The 22,388-nt window shown below is 37.9% G+C and overlaps 1 protein-coding gene across 3 annotated transcripts; it reads right to left on the reverse strand.

Moving 5' to 3' along the window:
* Window positions 1-17,191: 17,191 nt before the first annotated feature.
* Window positions 17,192-21,820, reverse strand: LOC101741101 (uncharacterized protein K02A2.6). 3 transcript variants are annotated; one of them, XM_062671944.1, is made up of 2 exons: window positions 20,701-21,820; window positions 17,192-18,989 (listed from the first exon to the last, which is right to left on the reverse strand). In XM_062671944.1, exons 1-2 carry the CDS (start codon window positions 21,488-21,490, stop codon window positions 18,946-18,948), a joined length of 834 nt encoding a protein of 277 aa, XP_062527928.1. In that variant the 5' UTR covers window positions 21,491-21,820; the 3' UTR covers window positions 17,192-18,945. The 3 variants fall into 3 exon arrangements, with proteins under 3 accessions (XP_062527928.1, XP_062527926.1, XP_062527927.1); XM_062671942.1 differs by having other exon boundaries at window positions 17,192-17,639; window positions 18,306-21,799; XM_062671943.1 differs by having other exon boundaries at window positions 20,701-21,791.
* Window positions 21,821-22,388: the final 568 nt, after the last annotated feature.

Consider the following 22,388-nt stretch of genomic DNA (forward strand, 5'->3'; position numbering starts at 1 on the left):
TGTTTCATTTTGTTTCGGTATTTTTAATCTAAAGTTGTTGACTTTGAAAGACATATCAGAGAGAATGGGTACTGAAAAAACTGGTGCGAAGGTCCGATCCTCGCTTGGAATACATACAAGTCAAAGTATGAAGGGCCACTTGCGTGAACACTGTGACTAGACGCCCGGCCATCTTAAGGACGTCTGAGCACCCAAGTCGTCGAGCAAAACAGGTCTACACGGGCTATCCACATAGACCATAAGGAACGTGCGAACCGCCGCTCTGTTCCGTGGTTCCACGATCGGGTTCTCCTAGCACTGCTCACCAAAATTGCAGCTTTCACTCTCTCTGCATCAAGAGCAGGATGTGACTCCAGCTGCCTCCAGGTAGGAAGGTGTTACGGCCAGAACGCCCGATGCCTTGAAAGAAACAGTGCGGTATCTTCAAAACCCCCTGCTGCGACAGTATGCTGTGGACGGAGCATCATAGCGATATTGTCGCAGGACAGTAATCGGACTTGATGTAACCAGAAAATACTAAAGTATACTGTATCTTGATGCCTGAGCGTATTCATTTTGTTATTGTTTTGGATGTTCATATGTCGTGATAGGCTTACACGTCTTGTGTTATAAAATATTGTAGACATCGTTTTTTTTATTACTTGGATCGGTGGACGAGCTCGCAGTCCACCTGGTGCTAAGTGGTTACTGGAGCCTATAGACATCTACAAAGTAAATGTGTCAGCCACACAGTATATGGGCACATATCACACAGCTCGTAGAACTGTTAGACATTTTTAATATGTATTGTTAAGGTTGCACATAAAATAAAGTTTTCGATCTACTTTGTAAGTAAATGTATTTTTTTAATAAAATAAAAAAACACAATATCAAAATAAATATTTTACTACAAAATTTAATTGGATGTTCGAAAATTGTAACTTGATTTTTTCTTCATTTTTCATAAAAGAATAAACCTTCAAATGAGGCATGTCGATACCTCTATCTGTATGTTTGTACAACTGTTCAACATTGATAAGCCTAAATGGTTCACGAAAAGGACATAATTTTGCACGCTCCTTTGTTTAACTAGTTCTGGCTGTATTTAGTAGATGGCGCTGAAATAAATATTTTTGTTCTCTTGATTTTCATTAAATTCTCTTGTGGATATCCAAGTTAATGTTACAAAAGCGACTTTGTTTTGTTAAGATTTCGCGTCAACCATGAAATTAGACATGTATTGATAACAAAATAGTGCTATTCGTTGGGCTTTTTTCTACATTAATGCGAGTGATAATAAAAAATTGATAATAATATGTGGTTTAATCTTTAATACTTAAAATTATTCTAATAATAAAATGAAAACGTTCCATATTTGAACAGGAAATCTCAATAATATACCGATTATTATATTTCGTTAGATTTGACACGATTGAGATCTTCTAATATTTAAATTCATTCTTTTAATTTGATATTGCATCGCTCATAATAAAACCCTTTTCTTAATGATCTTGTTCGAAAAATATTTGTAAAGAAAAATCCTTTTTAAAAACTAAACAGTTTTAAATAATAAAGTTTTCTTTTACTATCTGATGTTGTGTGATTTCCAAAGCCCATCTTCCATCCAGACTTGACAAGAGTAATTGTCACCACTGACGGTACGGACGGTAAGTTCGAAGTTTCCGAAGTTGAACCGGAAAGTGTAAGAATAGACTTATATTTCTTACCCACCTGGGCTTTCGGTACACAGTATATAGTATTTAATAGTTGAAACATTTATTAGATGATGATGATCTACAAAGTCGCCCAAAATATCGGGACCAATCTAAATTAATTTACCCATCAAAGCCTGTTTACTATCACCGAAAATCCAAGAGCAAGATAGGAAAATGCCTCAATCAAAGTTCACATGCATTATTCAGCGTCCCACCGGAGTAGTAATTGAAATTCGCGGTGCAGGCTGCCCGTTCGCCTCTTCGATGCTAATCAGGGGCAGCGTTCGTAAATCACTGTCCCTTTCGTAGTCCGTAAACGATTTGGGAAGATAATTCCCTTGTAATCTTGGATTGATAATGTTTGAGGAAAGGGTCTGTGATGTTGGCATATTCTCGGGGTTCAAAAGAGGAGAAACCTCATTCACTTTAAATTTCTAATAAGATGAATAGGGCTTAATTTGTATTGTTGGGACAATGGTCAGCGATGGATAAGGTATCGCTTTTGATTTAGATAATTCAATACTTTCAATCGACTTCTCGAACCAAGATAAAGAAAAACATTTGCAACTTCTACTCGTTATTGTAATCGATGTTTTGAACTGAATTTTTTTATTAGTAAAGAAAAAAAATCCAATTTTTTTAGTACATACACGATTTTATTTTTTTTGTACCAGTTTTTGTCAGCTTCCAAGCAAAAGTAAAAATCCGTAACTGCCTTAGCCCAGCCAAAAACAATATTTATCCGTAACCACACCTCATCAAGCTGTTACGGCCATAACGATCTTCATAATGATTAAACAGAAGACTGTTCAAACAGGTCGACTTTGGGTCCTCGAATAATTCAATTTGACGCATAAATTATGATCTACAAGCCAACTTTCCTAGTTTATACAACGGGCATTTGTTATTCAGATCGGCCTTCCCTAATGGAGATTTATCGTTCTCTCATTATTTTGCCTAACAGTTTCAATTCGATTGGTCCATTACGATTTTGGGAATAGTGAGAATCTGTTCGCGTTTTGTCAAAGTTAACTGGGAATTTTGGGCCGTTTTCACTTTTCTATATAACAGTTTTATAAGGATAGTTTGCTTTACAAATTGGCAACTAGAATTTACCTTTAAAGTCTACATTTTACACTTTGTTTGATACGAAACCATTCTTACAGGAAACGGGACATTAATAGCAAAACAATTAGAATAGGATTATAAAGGTATTAACGAAATTAAAATCATCGTTCAATAACTTGTAACTAACTAACTTTGTAACTATACTTGAGACCTTAGAACTTATATCTCAAGGTGGGTGCCGGCATTGACGTTGCCGATGTCTATGGGCTTCGGTAACCACTTGACACCAGGTGGGTTATGAGCTCGTCCTCCCATATAAGCAATAAAAAGAAAATTAAAATAAATTTTCACGTAGACTCGACGATGTAACAATATTGCACAATCGTTTTCGCTATCTGCTTACTTACTACTACTGGTCTGGTTTTTATTATTTTAATCGTAACGATTCTTCATAGAGATTCTTCATACAACTTATAAGAAACAGAATACACACAGAGATATTCCAACGGACGATTCAAAAGCAATTTCCAGTTAATCAACCGAGAGTGTTAAATGAAAAACTAAAATTTAATTAACATTCATTTATCACTTGCAAAACTGAGCGCCGACACGGAACATTCGCGCCGACGTTTCTAATTAAGGGATTCCATACAATTTGATAGAATATAAAGCGAAGTTGCCGTTTCCCTGGACGGGTGTGAAATTGTGAAACGTGGACTCGTTCAAATATTTACAAGTCGTTTGCCGGACCCGGCGCGGGCTCTGCTTCATCGAATTCACGGTACAATGTTATTTCTAAAATCGCAGCGTGCTTATTGATGACTATGTATTGTAAATGAACACTTAGTCCATTCGGTCTTATACACTTTAGGACATAAAAATTGAACTCGCCCTCCATTAGATTTAAATTGAAATTTACCATTAACTGTATTGAAATTGGGACATTCAAAACATTACAGAAGGAAACCTACGACTGCTTTTTCGCTGATGTAGATAATAAAATAAATAAATAAATAAAAATAAAATAGCCCTTTATTCCATGCTATTACAATTTTTTTTAGTATAATTATGCTATATTCATGGACCCCTTTAAGGTAAAGGCCTCCTCTAAAGATTTCCATTTTGTTGGTCGCTGGCGACATAAATCAAGTGTTGTCCGGCAACTTTTCTAATGTCGTCCTCCCAACGTGGGTGCGGTCCACCGACACGCTGCTTGCCCTGTAGACCGTTTCATGCAGTTACTTTAAATATCCATCTCCCATCCCCGAGCCGTGCTACGTGGCCAGCCCACTTAAATTTCAATCTTTGAGCATATTTGAGAACGTTCACTGTTTTGACTTTTTTTTTTTTTTATGATTGAAATTTACTGGTGGCCCGAAGGCCTTTCCAGTTTCACCAGGACAGGTGGGCGAGCAAAGGCTCAGCCAAGAGGGGCGGGATTTGCTAACAACTGCCCGAGCGCCTCCGAAGGAGACCTAACAACTCAAGAGCAATTGTTTCGCGAATGAATCTACTACCGGATCGGAATCGCGACCCGCTGAGAAGATCCGGCGAGAAACTCAGCGGGCTGATGCATGGGTTAGGTTGCACGTCGACCTCTTTGTCGAGTTCGACGAGTACGGTTACCGGAGTCCCTAAGCCTGCTCCTAGTATTAGAGCTGAAGGCATCTAATGCAAAGGTTATTGGATCTGATGGATCCGTAAGGACGTGTCTAGGGCGTCGACGGTGACTGGCTCCTGCATAATCAGGATTCGGGGAGTAGTCAGCGGCGGCAACGATAAGGCGATTATCATGACGCTTTGCCTTATCGAAGTATCATTCCGACGCTGACTTCATGTATTTCCGAATTGATTCGAGGCCCAGGTCGTCGTGTAGGTCAACGTTTCTCACGAACCACGGAGCCCCGACAGCTAACCTGCAAAAACGGGATTGTAGGGATTGGAGGGTGTCTATGTGTGTGCGGGCCGCGTGAGCGAACACCACACTCGCGTAAGTCATGACCGGCCTTATGCAAGTTTTGTAAAGTGTCACCTTGTTCCGAAGGGACATTTTACTCCGCTTACAGATCATGGGGTAGAGTCTACCGAGAATAAACGCGGCACGATCACGGACTGATTTTATATGCGGGCGGAATGTCATCGATGCATCCAGGGTAACGCCCAGGTACTTGACCTTCCTGGCCCAGGGTATGGGTTGTCTAAAGAGAGTAATCGGGGGTGTGAGATTCCTCCTCCTAATCCGGGAGGAAATCCGTGTGGAGCTTCCCCTCTGAAATAGCACCGCAGTACTTTTCGCTGGGTTGATGTCTATGCGCCATTTTCGGAACCACTGTCCTAGGGCTAGGGCTGCGCTCTGAAGCTTCTTCGCGATTAGGGACTTATTTCTACTAGAATAGTAAACAGTCGTGTCGTCGGCGAATAAAGCTACTGTTTTGACTATGCTTCTTATCTTTGTATGATCTGATGTAGATAAGAAAGTGATTCCAATCCGTGCCGGCTCTAAACCTGTACAGTAAGCTATTAAGCCGGATCCGAAATGGCTTATGTCGCAACTAAGTTCTCGTATATTTCGACTATTGCGGTGTCGAATCGAACTAGCGGAATTATTTACAACGATGTTCTAGTCTCATTGAAGTGTTACATCTGGAGTTTATTTTTAAACGTCCACAGGTATTGTTCAATTGATATGCGCATAGCTTCCCATTAGCAAACGAAAACTTAAAAATCCTAGAAATTAGTTTTCAAAAAATCAATATATAATCCATATAGACAAATATTCCATATATTTGACCTATGATCAAAATTTCAAGTTTGTAAGCTCTTTATCATTTTTATTAACAGGCTATTATAGTCCAATATTGAACAGAGACCTCTCCCAGAGCACACCACGTGATCAGATCCTGGGCCCCTCGGCTCCATCCACTATCTGCGATCTAACGCATATCGGCACTCCAGCTTGTTACTAGAGTTACTTGTCATCAGGAAGTTACATTAATATAAATTACAGAATTATACTCAGCCGGACAAGCAAGCAAATGAAAATTCGACATGCAATTTACTACCATTTTTTTCTTATGCAAACAAATACTGGAGTCAGTTCTCGTTCTACCCTTTACACAGCAATAGAGATAAGCAAGAAGTACTCCTCACTATTTCACGTTATCTCCTTATTATAATAGTTCCGGTACAACGGAACCTCCATTGATTTTTTGACCTTTTTGTTAATTGCCTTTATTGGTAGACGAGCATATGGACGTCAGCAGTGCTAGGAACAGAGCTAAGCCGGTACTTATTGACGAAGACTGTCTGCAAACCTCATTTAAAGAAGGACATCTCATAGCTGTTGAAAAACATAGTGTAAGGGATTTCATTACAGAACCGTATGGCGTTTGCCAAAAAACATTTTTGGAAACGCACTGTGGATGAACGCAACGGTTCTAGATTGTCTAGATGAATTCTACTCCATTGGCGGATGGAGCGATTCTCAAAAAGGGATGAAGGGATCATCTTCATAAATTAAATTACCCATGGAACATACGGTACAAAACACCTAGAGAACCGAACTCTCTACGTAGACCGAAAGTTCCCAAACCCTGATCTTACTGACCACATAGGTGACCCCTGTGAATTCTCATCCACCCACACCTTTCTGCATAAAGAATATATTACTATAACATAAAATGAAACGAAATTGCGATGGTGTCTTCAATCACAACTCAATCACATCTTTAATAAAACGATTTTGTGTGCCGGAAGTCTCATTTATTTATCGAAAATACATTCGCAATTGACAAGGATGGATGTACACAGATAAACTTGTACCGGGTGTCTGATAAGGAGGGAACGGATCGAGTTTGATTTATTGGAGTTCTATTTTGATCTAAGGTGATGATTTAATTTCGCACTTTGAAGGCAGAGCTCATATATAACACAAGATCGAGATACTTCAGAAACAATATTGAAGCATATCAATATGTGAGTACACTAATTAGTGCAACTAACCATATTCAGGTTTCATACGGCCACAAAAAAGGTCCAAAACCGCCCCATTTAATAAGCATTTGAAGTCGTCGTGGCCTAAAGGAGAAGACGACTGGTGCATTCGTATATAGCGATGCATCCGTGTTCGAACCCCACCGACAAATACCAATTTTTTCAATGAAATACGTACGTACTTAACAATTTATGTTCACGATTGATTTCCACGGTGAAGGAATAACATCGTGTAATAGAAATCAAACCCGCAAAAATTATAATTTGCGTAATTACTGGTGGTAGGACGTCTTGTGAGTCCGCACAGGTAATGCGTTTCAGTTTGAAGGGCGGGGCAGCAGCTAAATTGTTAAAAGTGAGACCTTAAAACTTATGTCTCAAAGAGGTTGGCGGCATTTATGTTGTAGAAGTCTATGGGTTCCAGTAACCACTTAACACCAGGTGGGCCGTGAGCTCGCCCACACACCTAAGCAATAACAAAACAGTTAACAAATACTTCTTAAAAGCCCCATCAATGTTGTACGACCTGTGAAACCGAAGAAAATGTTATGTTTTTGCCAATAAAATATCTAAACAGCAATATCTAAACCCAGTCTAATGCCAATATATTTGTGTGTTAGACCATTTGTGCAGTTTAATCCTCAACAGTTTATCGTGAATGAAAACCCTCAGTGGGAAAGCGCCGGCGACATATTGGTGCATTTAGGCCTGATCTAGATCAACGTTGGACGTATTTGTAAAATTTATTCTCTCGACCCCGGAATACTCTGTTTTGCTATTTCTATACGTACGTTAGTTTACGGACGTAAAGTTTCTAGAACAGCCACATATATTTTTGAAAAGCCAATAGGATTTTTTTTAATTTATTGCTTAGATGGTTGGAAGAGCTCACTGCCCACCTCATGTTAAGTGGTTACTGGAACCCATAGACATCTACACCGTAAATGCGTCACCCACCTTGAGATATAAGTTCTAAAGTCTCAAGTATAGTTACAACGCTGCCCCATTCTCCAAACCTAAACGCATTACTGCTCCACGGCACGGGTAGTGGTACTTACCCGTGCGGACTCACAAGAGGTTCTACCACCAGTAATTACGCAAATTATAATTTTGCGGGTTTGTTTTTTATTATACGATGTTATCCCTTCTTCGTGGAAGTCAATCGTGAACATTTGTTGAGTACGTATTTCCTAGATTAAATATAAAATTGAGCTCAAACACTAAAAGGCCGATCGTTTGGCCGGTCTAGTTTTTGCAGCAAAAAGTAATTTATCTTAGTATCATGTCGTTCTCAGCGTATTTTCATCCGATGAGATTCTCTCATTACGTTTTATGTAAAATTAACGTAGTAGCTTATTAATTAATATCTTATTAATTACTGGTATTTTTAGTAAGACGTATTAAAATCCTCTAGATTTAGGCTACCGTTATATTTTTCTTGCAAATGATTTAAGCTCTCCAATTCCAGAGGTGACCACTTTGCCAAATGTGCGCTTATGTTCATTACCTTCCACATAATGCTTTCATTACATTATATTTATTACTGGTGGTAGGACCTCTTGTAAGTCCGCACGAGTAGGTACCACCGCCCTGCCTATTTCTGCGGTGAAGCTGTAATGCATTTCGGCTTGAAGGGTGGGGCAGCCGTTGTAACTATACTGAGACCTTAGAACTTATATCTCAAGGTGGGTATTTACGTTGTAGTTGTCTATGGGCTCCAGTGACCAGTTGACACCAGGTGGGCTGTGAGCTCATCCAATCATCTAAGCTTTAAAAAAATTACCTTCATTATCGCCACGAAATACATACTAACAAATATCGATAGTGGAATAATAAAATGAGATAAGTAAAATATACTGAGTCTTTTCCATCGAAGCACCATCAGTGTTCGGTCCCAGAACAGCCGTTGGCCGTTCGATGTTGTTGCTTCGATTACTCTGACGTCACGATTTCACAGCAAAAAGATAAGTATTGGCTTTAATACTGGGGTTACGAGACGCTGGAGACCTGGGATAACCTGAAAGGATCGCGCGGCTAACAACAAAAAGATTTCGGAAAGGACTTAAGGTATGTCTTCGTTAGTACGGATTTATCGTGTTTTTTTTTTTTGTATTTATTTGTACTAGTGGTCCCGCAGTAGTCGAAATTCGACTTTAATCAATTGAAATTTTATGTTTAAACATTATTATGGTTCTATTGTCAAATACTATTGTACTTATATTATATAATCACAGATTTCGCCAAAACTACACTATACATAACTAATAATAAAGACGAACAATATTAATTTATTCTCAATTTGACCACAGACTTTAAACACTAACAAAAGTTTGACGATTGACAATAAACAAAGAGTATATTTATTTACATATATGTGTTGTGTCAAATACATGGTAGTGTGTGTAATGTTTTCTTTATTGATTTAATGTATCTTTTGTGGATAATTTAAAAAAATATATATCATTGTGCACTTTTTCTCTATATTTTCTATAAGTGTGGAAAATTTCATACTCCTCCGTCCGTGCAATTTTCGTAAAAAGGGATACAAAGTTTTTGCTTCACGTATTAATATATAGACGTTGGGCGTGATATTTATGTTTCTATGTATGGGTGTTTGTGTAGCCTCTTAATAACATCTGCTCAGCGTATTTTGAAACTTCTTGCTGATCTTTGACTACTAATCGCATCAGATACTGCTGCCAATTTACAGCAAAAAAAAAAAAAGGAAAATATCCCATATTTTTATCGATCGCTTCGTTTCCGCATTAACTTAATTTTGAATATCATGTTAGTATTTTGGTCTCAAGAGGACAACGAATACTCATTACGTTTGAAAATAAGCCAATTTAATTTTTCTTTGTCAAAATGGCTTTTATGGAAATATTGCTTTTTATGTTAATTTTTTCCTGTTATTTTGAATATAAAGTAAATTACATATTTGCGTACAGGACGATAATGAAAAAAGTATATTTTATAGGTGAGTTTGTAAATTGTTTGACACTTATTACGTTACACGTTACTAGAACATTATACGAGAAATTAAGTATTAAAAAATAATTTTAATTACGAAAATCTTATTATTGTATTGCACATTTGCATTTCAGCTTTTTAATTTGCCATTTTGCCACTGTTAAACGAATATTAAATTAAGGTTTACAAAAACCTCAATATCGTTGTCCGTTTGAAGTGCCTGTGGCGTTTAAGAACGCACATTTTTATGATGCGTAAGCCGGAACGCACGAGAAGTGGGAAAAAGAATATAGTCTGTGACACGGGACCTTTTTACCGCCAAAAATATAAAACGTAAAAATAATTTATAATGTGTTTAATAACTAATATAATATAATTACTTAGAATTGTTTATGCCGCTACAACAATAAAATTTCTATTGTTCCAACTGTGGTGTTAATTACATAAAACACGACTTTACGGCGAAATTAAGAAGGGACTCTATATGAACTCCCTCATGCCTTTATAGAAAGAAATTCCAATGCGATTCTAATAATGGAATTCTAACCCTGCGAAACATTACGGACGCCTATGGTATTTTTTTTACAACTAAGATGACTTAAATCTAAAAAAATCAACTAAAAAGTCGAGTAACCAATGCCTATTAACAAATAAAAAAGTTATTATTTGTCAAATTTTGTACAACCGCCAACTACCATCTAACAAACAAACTTCCGAACAACAATGAAGTATGGACTAATTTGTCAAACTCCTCACTAGCTATGCCAAGAACACTGTTAGCATTCTCGTTGATGCTGAGAAATTTAAGACAAAGGACAATGCCCATTTTCTATGGGCGTTTGGGCCCCTAAAAAAAGTTGTCGGGTGATGATGATTTTAACTTAATTTGATAGACAAAGAAATATCGTTTCATATTCAGAAAACGATTCTTATATTCTCACCCAGGTTTAAGAGAAATCTGTTTTTTTCTGCAGCTAAAATTAAGTTGTTAATTGTTTTCTTCGAAATCAATAATCGCTCTCATCATTATTTACAGTATTAAATAAGTTAATTGTGGTTAATGTTGCTAGAAATAAGCCCTTACGTACATTTTATTATTATTATATCCTTATAATAATAATAAAATTAAATGAAATCCGGAAGCCGGCAACGATATTGATGTTGTTGTTTTTAAATTCGCCAACAAGCAGGCAAAGAGCGTAGCCTATACAGCCTAGTCTGTCATAGTTATATTTTTTATATTTTTTTTATGTTAATAAAAATCCGGTGTATTTCTTTTTATTGCTTTTTGGGAGTTTTGACGTCAACTTGATGAATAGCACATTGAGTGAGCGTGAATTTCCGCAGACCTTTTATCTTGAAAAAAAAAAACAGTCACTGCTATGTTAGCCACAGTTTTATTCCAATGCCTCAATAATCGTGAACAACGATTATTGACATTTAATACACAAAACAACACCCAATTTGTATATTATACATCACAATAAGCTATTAAAAAAACATAAAATAAAACTTCAAGTGACGCTTCACTCGAGTTGCTGCCAAAACTCTCTGATCATATATAATAAGAATAGAGTAATGGTAGGCCATTGAGATTTTTACTAATGGAATCATTAATAGCTAAAAATATTAAATAATTCATGGTTTTAAGTAATAATTATTATTACAATACATAAATATTGAATTGAACAACAATAAACTAAAAAGTCTGTGAATTATAACCATTAGCAATTTTTTTATTTTGTTGTTCAAGTCACAGACAACTCTTTCGTTTGTCAGCATATAAGTTTACTATAAGGCTGTATGGGCTAATTTTCCCTTTGCCTATTGGCGAATTTAAAAACTATGGCACTCAGTTTTGGGATGTTATCAAATAAGTAATTTATTTTTTTGTAAAACAATGCCAGGGTGAAAGAAATGTTGATACATAAACTAAGCAACATGAAAAAATAAGGCATAGTTTTTCAAGTACAAATAGTTTTGTCATGAAGTTGGCCCACTTTTGGGCATTGTCCTTTAAATTTTATAATTTTTCAAGTTACTGTTTTTGATATAAAACTAGCAAATTTAGATTATTCTTAAAAGAGGACGCAAATAAATCGACACCAAAATTATGTATTTAATTATTAAACCATTTTTAGGGTTTAATCACGCGTTCACCATTTTCATTTTAGTATTTTCAATGTTTTGAATACTTTAGTTTTACTTTTCATGGCCTCGGACGAACTAAGTGTTATTTGTCACTATTTGATTATTCTACTAAGTAACGTAATTATTTTTATTAAATCACCTTAATCATCGAAAAAGATGACAGCATCTTCAGGTTTGGCACTTCCCATTGCAGTCAAATATTGATTGACTGCAATTTTTGCATTTTCGATAAGACCATTGAGACCATCAACTGTTAGATAAATGTCAACCATCTTCTCTATTAAAATTAGGCTATTTGTTTAATATTATTGTCGTACGTCGAAATAGCTTGTTTTTTTAGAAACTGCCTATATGAATATTGTAAAATGTTATAAAATGCTTGGCACCACTGGCCAGAGCATAAACTGCAAAGCTCGTGTATCGGTTGAAACTTGAAACCACGTATACTGCTTATGTATCATACGCTTTTGAAGTGAAACTTCTTTATCGGCGTTGGAAAAAAATTTACCGTCACATTTTTCGGTTACGCGTCACATTTTTCCGTTACGCGCCATCTTTTTTGTATTCATGTCTATGATAATAAAATCCTTTTGTTTAAACTTTATCTAATTTAACTTTATTTAACCAATTTCTAGAAAGTTGCATGTAGATCATTTTTCGAAAAATAAGGCCATAAATAAGTTTCACTTCTTACGTGTGTACACTAGTACACGCACACATTTTTTTTTATTTGAGTCTGATTTTGTTATTTTTTTAAGCTTGGACCACTAAACCTCTTTTTAATAGACAACTTTCTAATGGATACTCTTTAAAATATCAGTTATCTGGTCGTTTTGGAGAATATGCGGGACAATAAGACAAATATGTTTTTTTTTGTTTTCTATATTTTTGTTTTTTTTTTCTTCTAATAAGTATAAATTACTCTGTGTTCTGCACACTTCTTCCAATCGATTTAACTAGGTGTTACATGAATATAAGCAATGTCTTCTTAGAGAGGAAATGCTTTTATCTGTCGAGTGATGTAGATTTAGGACTCACTTCATTAAACTGAATCCACAGGAGGCCAAACTTCCACAATGGGTTGAACACATGAAAACAACAGTTAATTGAGTTCTGTAGATTTACACTTTTATCTCAATGATATAATTCTATATACCTTTTTTTTATTGCTTAGATGGGTGAACGAGCTCACAGCCCACCTGGTGTTAAATGGTTACTGAAGCCCATAGACATCTACAACGTAAATGCGTCACCCACCTTGAGATATAAAATAAATAAAATATAAATAAATAAAATAAAATAAATTTATTTATAAATTAAATAAAATCAATAAAAAAAAAGATATAAGTTATAAGGTCTCAAGTATAGTTACAACGGCTGCCCCGCCCTTCAAACCGAAACGCATTACTGCTTCACGACAGAAATAGGCAAGATGGTGGTACCTACCCGTACGGACTCACAAGACGTCCTACACCATATAAACTTAACCACCACCTAACTATAAATATATACTTATTTTATCGGCTTGTATTCCATTGTTATTCACGCATAATCTGAAAAAAAACTAAGTCAATAATTAGTTAATAAACAGCATCAAATGCACGATCCTCAACGCAAGACTCCCCACGAATAGTGCGAACCAGCAAATTGTACAAACTTGTGCAATTGAAACTCCAATATTATAATCTCGGTTACACTGCCGGCTGTTTTTGCACCGTAAAGGCCATTAAACGGGCATATCTCGGGTCGGCACTCCACAAACGACAGACCGGGATACTAATATAGATGGGCCGAGTATGTTCTGGGCAAATTAACTGACTACAGATATAATGTTCTGTGAGGTTAAGATTACACACGAATTCACGACACATTCGTCTAGCATTTGATATTGTTACGCGCTCGTTCTGGTTCGGGATAAATAAATTCCACCAAAGTACAACTTAAAAACTGTATTCAACACTTAAAATACTTAAACACTTTAAAACACTCAACAAACACTTTAAAACTCTCAATTCGCTTGTTCCGCTTCGCTTCAGGTGATCCTTTCGCTGTTTTGCTTCGAGTAGTTCCGATTACTGACTGACTGCGTGCCATCTCTAAAACGCTTTTGTAGCCGATACCTCATCCCTAGAATTACCGAGAATATTCTACACATCTCTAGTAGTAGTTTCAGCTATTTGTCAATAGATGGCGTTACTCTTACCTTTTTTTTTCTTTTTCTTACCAGCGTAATAATATTTTTTTAAGCGTGTACTACGCGAACTTTCACTCACAATATATAGGTATATAATATGTATATAAGGTTATCCTTCGTTCTACCCTTTAAAGTGAAATGGTTGAAGGCAAAAACGGGTTGGATAGTGGTTTAGATATGTAGAGAGGAAAACAGAGGAGCTGTGTTACCATATTTCGAAAACTTCACGTTTCAAGCCTAGTTAATAATATATTAAGCATACATAATAATATGTCTGATGTATGCATAGAGATCGTGAGCTCTATTTATGACCTAGAGTAAGTTTTCTTATTTTAGATAAAACATAAAACGTGTTGCAAATAGATTCGGTAGTAGCTAAACATTGGAAGCCCAAGACACATTGCGGAGGGTATTGTACAGCCTAATGAAGCTAAGGATAGCCTAGGAACACGAATAGACGCTGTTGCCAACTTTTGGCCAACGGCTGGATTTATCCTACAGTGCTACTCAAGTATATGTCATTTGAGTGAGCGAATTTAACCAGTAGCGAAGATAAGGCTGAATTTGCTCGCAGTTTTCACGGATGTTTTGAAATAAAATTGGGCTACTCATTGTTTTGTAATCCCATTACAAATTTAAAGAGCTTAAAATGTTCATTTCTTTCATGAATTTATATTGAGACTGTGCGTAAGTCTGGAGAAAAGAGAACCTTTAGTAGTGACAATAGTCTTTTGCACTAGAAATATTTTTAAAAGTCAATGTAATATTGTATACTTTATCTACAAGTTCAAAGTCAGCGAGCTATTCAGAGGGCTATGCTTAGAGTTTCGCGGGGTTTCTCTGAAGAATTAAACCCAAAATGAGGTGATCCAACAGGGAACCAAAGCTATAATAGACATAGCACAGCAGATTAGCAAGCCTAACGGGCAAAGGACCCGCCATATTAGCCGGACAACCGATAACTGTTGGGTGAACCGTGTTCTTGAGTGAAGACCGCAAATTGGCAAACGTAGCGCAGGTCGCCCTGAGGCTCGGTAAGAAATGTTGCTCAGATGAGAAAAGTTAAGGATCGTGCTCGGTGGCGTGCAATTGGAGAGGCTTAAGTCCAGTAGTGGACTGCTATAGGCTAGTGATGATGATTATGCTATAAGTAAGTGTCATTGTAGCCTAAAAGACAAGACGTCCGGTGCTCTCGTATCTAACGATGGAACGGTGTTCGAATCCCGCAGGCGCGAACCAATTCTTCTAATGAAATACGTACTTAACAAATGTTCACGATTAGCTTCCATGGTGAAGGAATAACATCGTGTAATAAAAATCAATCCCTCAAAATTATAATTTGCGTAATTACTGGCGGTAGGACCTGTTGTGAGTCCGCACGGGTATGTACCACCACCCTGTCTATTTTTGTCGTGAAGCAGTAATGCGTTTCGGTTTGAAGGGCGGGGCAGCCGTTATACTAAGATCTTAGAACTTATGTCGCAAGGTGAGTGGTGAATTCAAGTTGTAGATGTCTATGGGCTCCAGTAACCATTTAACACCAGGTGGGCTGTAAGCTCGCCAACCAAACTTAACCAAAAAAAAACATCTGTCTATTAGCTTCCCGATTTAGGAAATATACACACGATTTAACTAATACAAATAGATTCCCCTTCCGCGTAGTCAAATAGTTTGAAATCAAACTAATTTAAGATTTGACCCATTCCAATATAAGACACCGTCGGTGTGTACACATCTCAAGCATATAGTACAGTCCCCAACAGATTTATATCAACGTAACGTGGCCTTAGAAAGAAAATTGGTGTGTGAGAAAGGGTTGCCGGTGAAATATTTCAATATGCTATTCGCATTGTATACAATCTTGATGAGAAAGTTTGCTTAGCTACTTATGTATGCTTTCTAAGCCGTTTTTATAGGTAAAAGGGGTTTTTGTGGCATAGCCTGTCGACAATGTATTAAAATTATTGTGATAGTCATTTATCCTAATGATTACTCGTATAGGCCTTTATCGTGTGGTACTGTCTAGACGGTCTTTGGCTGTAGTTGTTTTAATTGTAGCCAGCTGATTGCTTTTGAGTAGCATTGTTATGGTAATGTAATAAACGCTATCGCTTGGGACATGATTCAAGGATCGTGGCCGGAAATAAACTATTTATTTATTTACAGTTCAATTTACACAAGATGACAGAGGTTAGATTTTTTTATCATAGCATGCTATTCATGCATTTTTTTTAATCATAAATTAATAGAATGAATAATTCAGAAAAAAACTCGTAGTGAAGAATTTGGGGGTGTAAATGTTAAACGTCCTGTCATTTCTTCAGCTTTTTTTTATTGCCCTTGTAGGTAGATGAGCATACGGCCCACCTGATGGTAAGTGGTTACCGTCGCCCATGGACTTCAGCAATGCCAGGAGCAGAGCCAAGCCGCTGCCTACAAGCTTGCTACAGCTGCCTACAGCTTGTCATTATTTCTATTATAGTACAACTTTTCTTTGTTTTTTTAATAGCCCACTGACGTCCATTGCTGCATCAGGTCGTTGTAGATAATCCTCCCGTCCTCCCATATGGTGGACCGAAAAGAATATTAGAATTAATTTTTATTTTCTGCAAAGTGTTATTTAATATATCTGGTATGTTCGTAATCTCTAGCTATCTAGATACTATTGATTTCCGCCTGCCTAATCCAACATTAACACGTCAGTAAAATCTTATACCTTTAAACGAGCAATGCTTGTATATTAATATATTATTATATATATAATCTGAATCTGGGAAACGGCTCCAACGATTTTCATAAAATTTAGTATACAGGGGATTTCAGGGGCGATAAATCGATCTAGCTACGATTTATTTTCAGAAAATGTTGTTTTATTCGTGTTTTCAATAATCAACTGTTCCCGAGATCTATTGGCGAATAATAATACTATTTTTCTTAATTGAGGGCAACTAACCGCATTAAAGACACAACAAGATGGCGCTATTAAAAAAAAAACTGAGCAAAGATCGGTCATCATCTTCGATCAATAATACTACTAGATTCGCGATTAGCGCTTCAAAAACGGCCCGAAAAATAAGACCACAAATAGTGTGTCCGAGGACGCGTGTAATGACAAGGCCGGTTGTTTACGCACTACTTTATTATATTGACGGCGGACGCAGCCGCCGATGCTTACATACCTAACAATTTCTCCCTCCCAAATGTCCCCCTTATCCTAAAAGAACTTCCTGAAATCAATGGGTGGCTTATTCCGGCGTGGTCGGCCGGGAGCCGGCTTATCTAGTGTCGGTGATATTGGCTGTGGCGTACTAAACTGTGGGCTATTTCTTCCACTGGAAGGTGAGCAGCTGGTGGGAGTTACGGGCTCTGCTGATTGTGGGCTTATAGTGGCAGTAATTTGATCTTGGTCAGCACTGCCCATAGTCTCCGCTTCCACAGACTGCGTCGTTCCTGCTGGCTGGCAGGTATGCGATGATGACGATGACCCTACTTCTGCTGGTGGAGCTGATCCTGTTGCTGCCACTAAAGCCCCTTTAGATCCAGCTGTTGTTGCCTCGCTCCCGCAGTCGCTGTTCCGTGGATCTGGTATATCCCATACGTTGAATGTGTGAGAGTTTTCTGAAGGTCCACTCTCCCCTTTAAACACGTATAGTTGATTTTTATGCCTTTTAATAATCTTATTTTGATCTGGAAAACTGATGTCGTACATAACTTTGCCTGTCTTTTTTATCACAACCCCTTTTGCCCAGTAACTTTTCGACTTATTAATATATTGTTTGAACCATACTTGTTCCCCCGGCTCTAAGTCTCTGGTAATTTTGCCACCATAATTCTTAGCCTGTGAGGACTGTTTGTTACTGATTAGCAAGGGTAACTCGGATTGCGAGGGCGATGTGTTTACCGTTAACAAGTCTAACCGCGAGCGGAGTCGATGACCAAAAACCAACTGAGCCGGAGACGTTCCCGTGGTACTATTTACCGAATTACGGTAATCAAAAAGGAATTTCGCTAATCGTATCGGAATTTCATCAGTTCTACACCCAGACGAAAAAATAGTTTTGATACCTTTTTTAACAATTTTAACAAATGATTCCGCCTGTCCATTACTCGACGGATGGTATACTGGAGAAAATAATTGTGTTATGTCATTTAACATACAAAAATTGCTAAACTCCTGGGAAGCAAAAGCGGTTCCGTTGTCACTCACTATAGTTTTAGGTACCCCAAACCTTGACATGAATTCGCATAATTTCGCGATTACGGCTTTAGAGGAGCTATTGCTATTCATGTCATAGCATTCTATCCACTTAGAGTGTGCATCTACTATTATTAAGTAAACTTTGTTATTTAATGGACCGAAAAAATCTAAATGAATCCTATGAAAAGCGGCATCAGGATAGGGCCAAGGTGCAAGGGCCGCGCGCGGTGGTGACGGGCGCAGTTGTGCGCACACCCGGCACGTCCCTGCCAGTTTCTCTAGCTCAGCGTCTATACCCGGAAACCACAATCTACTGCGAGCGTCTGCCTTCATTTTAACGATACCAAAGTGCGAGCTGTGTAGTTCTTCCAATATTCTGCCGCGTACACTTTGTGGAATAATTACTTTGTGACCACGCATGAGAATACCATTTTCTAGTGCGATATCGTTTCGACATAAGTAATAAGGCTTAAGACTCTGATTTGATAGCATCGATAACTTACGTGGCCAGCCGTTAGCTACATACTTAGCTACGCTCTTTAGTATGGGGTCGCACGCCGTCTCTCGCTGCAGATCTTGCCTCGTGACTGGCAGGCATCCCTCCACTGCGAAACTGATATGCTCGTACGCTGCTACCTCGTCCCGCACGCCTTCCTCACCTTCGGAACCCGGTTTTGCTACGGGTAGGGCCCGCGATAAGAAGTCAGCTGTGTTCGATGCGCTGTTTACATATTCTATATTATAGTTATATGCGCTTAAGAATATTGCATAACGTTGTAATCGATTAGCTGTTACTTCTGGTATACCTCTATTATTTCCGAAAATTACCGTAAGCGGCTTATGGTCCGTACGCAAAGTAAAAGGTTCCGACCTACCATAAAGGAATTGGTGGAACTTTTTCACACCAAATATTATAGCAGTCGCCTCCTTTTGGATTTGTGAATATTTTTTTTCTGCAGGCGTTAGCGAGCGAGATGCGTACGACACCGGTCTCTCGACCCCGTTCCGATCCTCCTGTGACAGGATAGCACCTAACCCGACCGGGGACGCATCTACAGTCACGATTGTTTTTGCATCAGTAATAAAATGTGCTAACACCTGTTCCGATGCTAACATTTTCTTTACGCAAGTGAAAGCCACGTCTTGCTCATAGTTCCAATGCCATTTGACGCCTTTTTGTAATAAGAAGTGTAATGGGCTTAATATAGACGATGCGTTTGGGACAAAATTCCTATAGTAGTTTATAAGCCCTAAAAATGATTGTAGCTCGTTTAAATTTTTTGGAATAGCGGCATCTAAAATTGCTTTTACTTTGTCTGGGTTTTTTCTTATCCCGTTTTTATCTATGGTGTAGCCTAAGTATGATACTTCGTTTTGGAAAAATGCGCACTTGTCCTTACGCAGGGTCAAGCCCGCATCCTGTAGACGACACAAAACTTCTTTTAATTTTCGTTCGTGCAGAACCCTATTTTCAGCAGTGAGTACCAGGTCGTCCAAGTAACAATACACGCCCTCCATGTCCCCTACCAACGATTCCATAGCCCGTTGAAAGATAGCTGGCGCGCTCGACAAACCGAACACTAACCGAGTATAATTAAATAGGCCACGCGGGGTGTTAATGCATGTTAATTTTTGTGATTTTTTATTAATTCTAAATTGCATATACGCCATAGACAAGTCTAGCTTACTGTACTCCTCACCGTTATGAAGTTTAGTAAACAGTTCTTGAACCGATGGTAGAGGATATCTCTCCACGAGTAGTTGTTTGTTGATTGTACAAGAATAATCCGCACAAATACGAACGCTGCCGTCATTTTTTAGAACCGGGACTATTGGTGAGGCATAGTCTGAGTACTTTACTGGTTCTAAAATATCCAAGGAAACCAACCGTTCGAGTTCTGCATTAATTCTATCTTTTAATGCAAAAGGTACCGGTCGCGACTTTATAAAAACCGGTTTCGCGTTATCTTTTAATGTTAAACTGATCTCGAATTTGTTAAAGCAACCTAGTTCGTTTGAAAATAACTTTGGAAATAGTTTTGTCAGTTCCATTACCGTAGTAACATCAACGTTTTTGCAATAACCAATGGTTGAAATGAGTTCTAATTTAAATTCACGCATAAAGTCGCGGCCTAGTAAGGGAGGTCCCCCATCCCGAACAACGTAGATACTCAATAACGCTAAGTGTTTCAAATACTCGACATTCATATTAAGTACCCCTATTATGTTCAAGGTACCCCCATCATACGTAAATAATTTTTTCGCTGGTGGTGACAACGGAACGCCGGAAAACCAACGCTTGTATGTCTTTTCGGATATAACAGACACAGGGGAACCACTGTCAATTTCGCATCTAAATTTACGACCTTCTAAACACACGGTCTCGTACAAAGGCTCACCATTTGGACAACTTATATTTTTCAAAAACTCACCGTCATCGCCCTCGTCATCGTCGTTACCTTGCTCCAAGTGCTTCACTTTGTTCCTGGGGCACATTCTACGGAGATGACCTTTACGATCACATATTCTGCACTTAAATTTAGAAAATCGGCACTCTGACGTTTTGTGATTTTTGTAACCACATACTAAGCATTTTTCGGCTGTTCGGTCCGCGCTCCCTTTTGCTTGTTGGGCAATCTTGAAAACGCCTTCCCGACCGGATGATTCCGGCACTACCGCTGCAGCTGCACCTTCTCGTGCGCACCGCACGCTCTCTGCCAGCTCCACAGCTTTGCTCAACGTCAGCTCTCTGATTTCTTGTGCGAAAAGCCTTTCTCGCTCGGGTCCTCGCAACATTCCCATGACGAATTTATCTAGCAGAGATTCTTCTAGGTTTTTGAAAGCGCAGTGTGCGGCCAAACCTCGCAAGCGTGCGGCCCATTGCCCATGAGTTTCACCATTTTGCTGCATCGCTGCGTAAAAATTATACCGCTCTGCGAATCCGCACCGCTTTGGAATAAAGTGTTCATCTAAAATACCTAAAATGCTTTCATAGCTCTTTGTCGCAATATCGTCGGGTAACGCTAAGTTGCTTGCGAGCTGGTAGGTACTCTCTGTGAGTGCGCTGAGGAGTACTGCTCTTCTCTTGATTCCGGCTTTATCAGACTGCTCATCGATGCCGTTAGCTATGCACCATTGCTGCAATCTACTCTTATATGTCTTCCAATCTTGATTTTGATGATCAAAACTCGACAAAACACTTAAAGAAGACGTCCCGAACATTTTTTTTTTTTTTTCGTCGTCACGTGTGGGTATAAGTAAAGCTCGTCGCCAGTAGTGTGTCCGAGGACGCGTGTAATGACAAGGCCGGTTGTTTACGCACTACTTTATTATATTGACGGCGGACGCAGCCGCCGATGCTTACATACCTAACAACAAATAAATTTGTGGTCTTATTTCAAATTAGTATGGTCCAATCATAGCCAACACTAAGACGTCAAAACGCTGCAATGCGCGTTCAAAAACTGAGTAAAAAACCACCGTAACACCAAGGTTTTGGAAGGAATATATTTTTTTGGTAAATTTATATTACTAAGTGTTTTTCATAAAATAATAAACACAATTATATTGTAAATAAAACACAATTTACGAATATTGTAATTGTTTGGCCAATGTTTGCAACAAGGCACCAACTATTGTAACAAACATCACCTATTCTTGAACAGGGAACGCATAGAGTAGTTTTGTTATTTTATAATGTTATTTTTGTTTGTAGATTTCCTAGTAGCCCCTTGTCGCTGTGCACAATGGATATATATTGTCGCGAAAGAAAGAGGAGAAGAAATATAGAACCCTTATAAAAATTCTAGAATTGTTCAATGGTGGTGGCAAATCAATGCAAAAAAGTATTAAAAAAACTTTATATGTATGTGTAAATATTTTAAGCGTATATGCTGAAAAGGATTTGTTTTCTGGGGGAAACGAACACAGCCATAAAATAAACCTAAATTAAACTGATTATAGAAAAAATCATTGATATAAGATTACATTATATTTGTAAAAAAGAAACCGCTCATATAAAAATGACTTCTAAAAGACAGCTTTATAACAAACTGAATCTGTTTAAAGGTAATTAAACCTACATTATTGGTTTAATTACTTCTGTATAAAGAATACGTGG

This window comes from Bombyx mori, chromosome 13 (genome assembly GCF_030269925.1).
Source record: "Bombyx mori chromosome 13, ASM3026992v2".
Classification (NCBI taxonomy): domain Eukaryota; kingdom Metazoa; phylum Arthropoda; class Insecta; order Lepidoptera; family Bombycidae; genus Bombyx; species Bombyx mori.

What these genes read in the sequence shown, in the direction of transcription:
- LOC101741101 (XM_062671942.1), bottom strand. Translation starts at nt 21,490, where the DNA reads ATGTTCGGGACGTCTTCTTTAAGTGTTTTGTCGAGTTTTGATCATCAA. An exon ending in GCGAAATTATGCGAATTCAT is followed by an intron (nt 17,640 to 18,305) that starts GTCAAGGTTTGG and finishes TCCACGGAACAG; the next exon opens with CGACTGCGGGAGCGAGGCAA.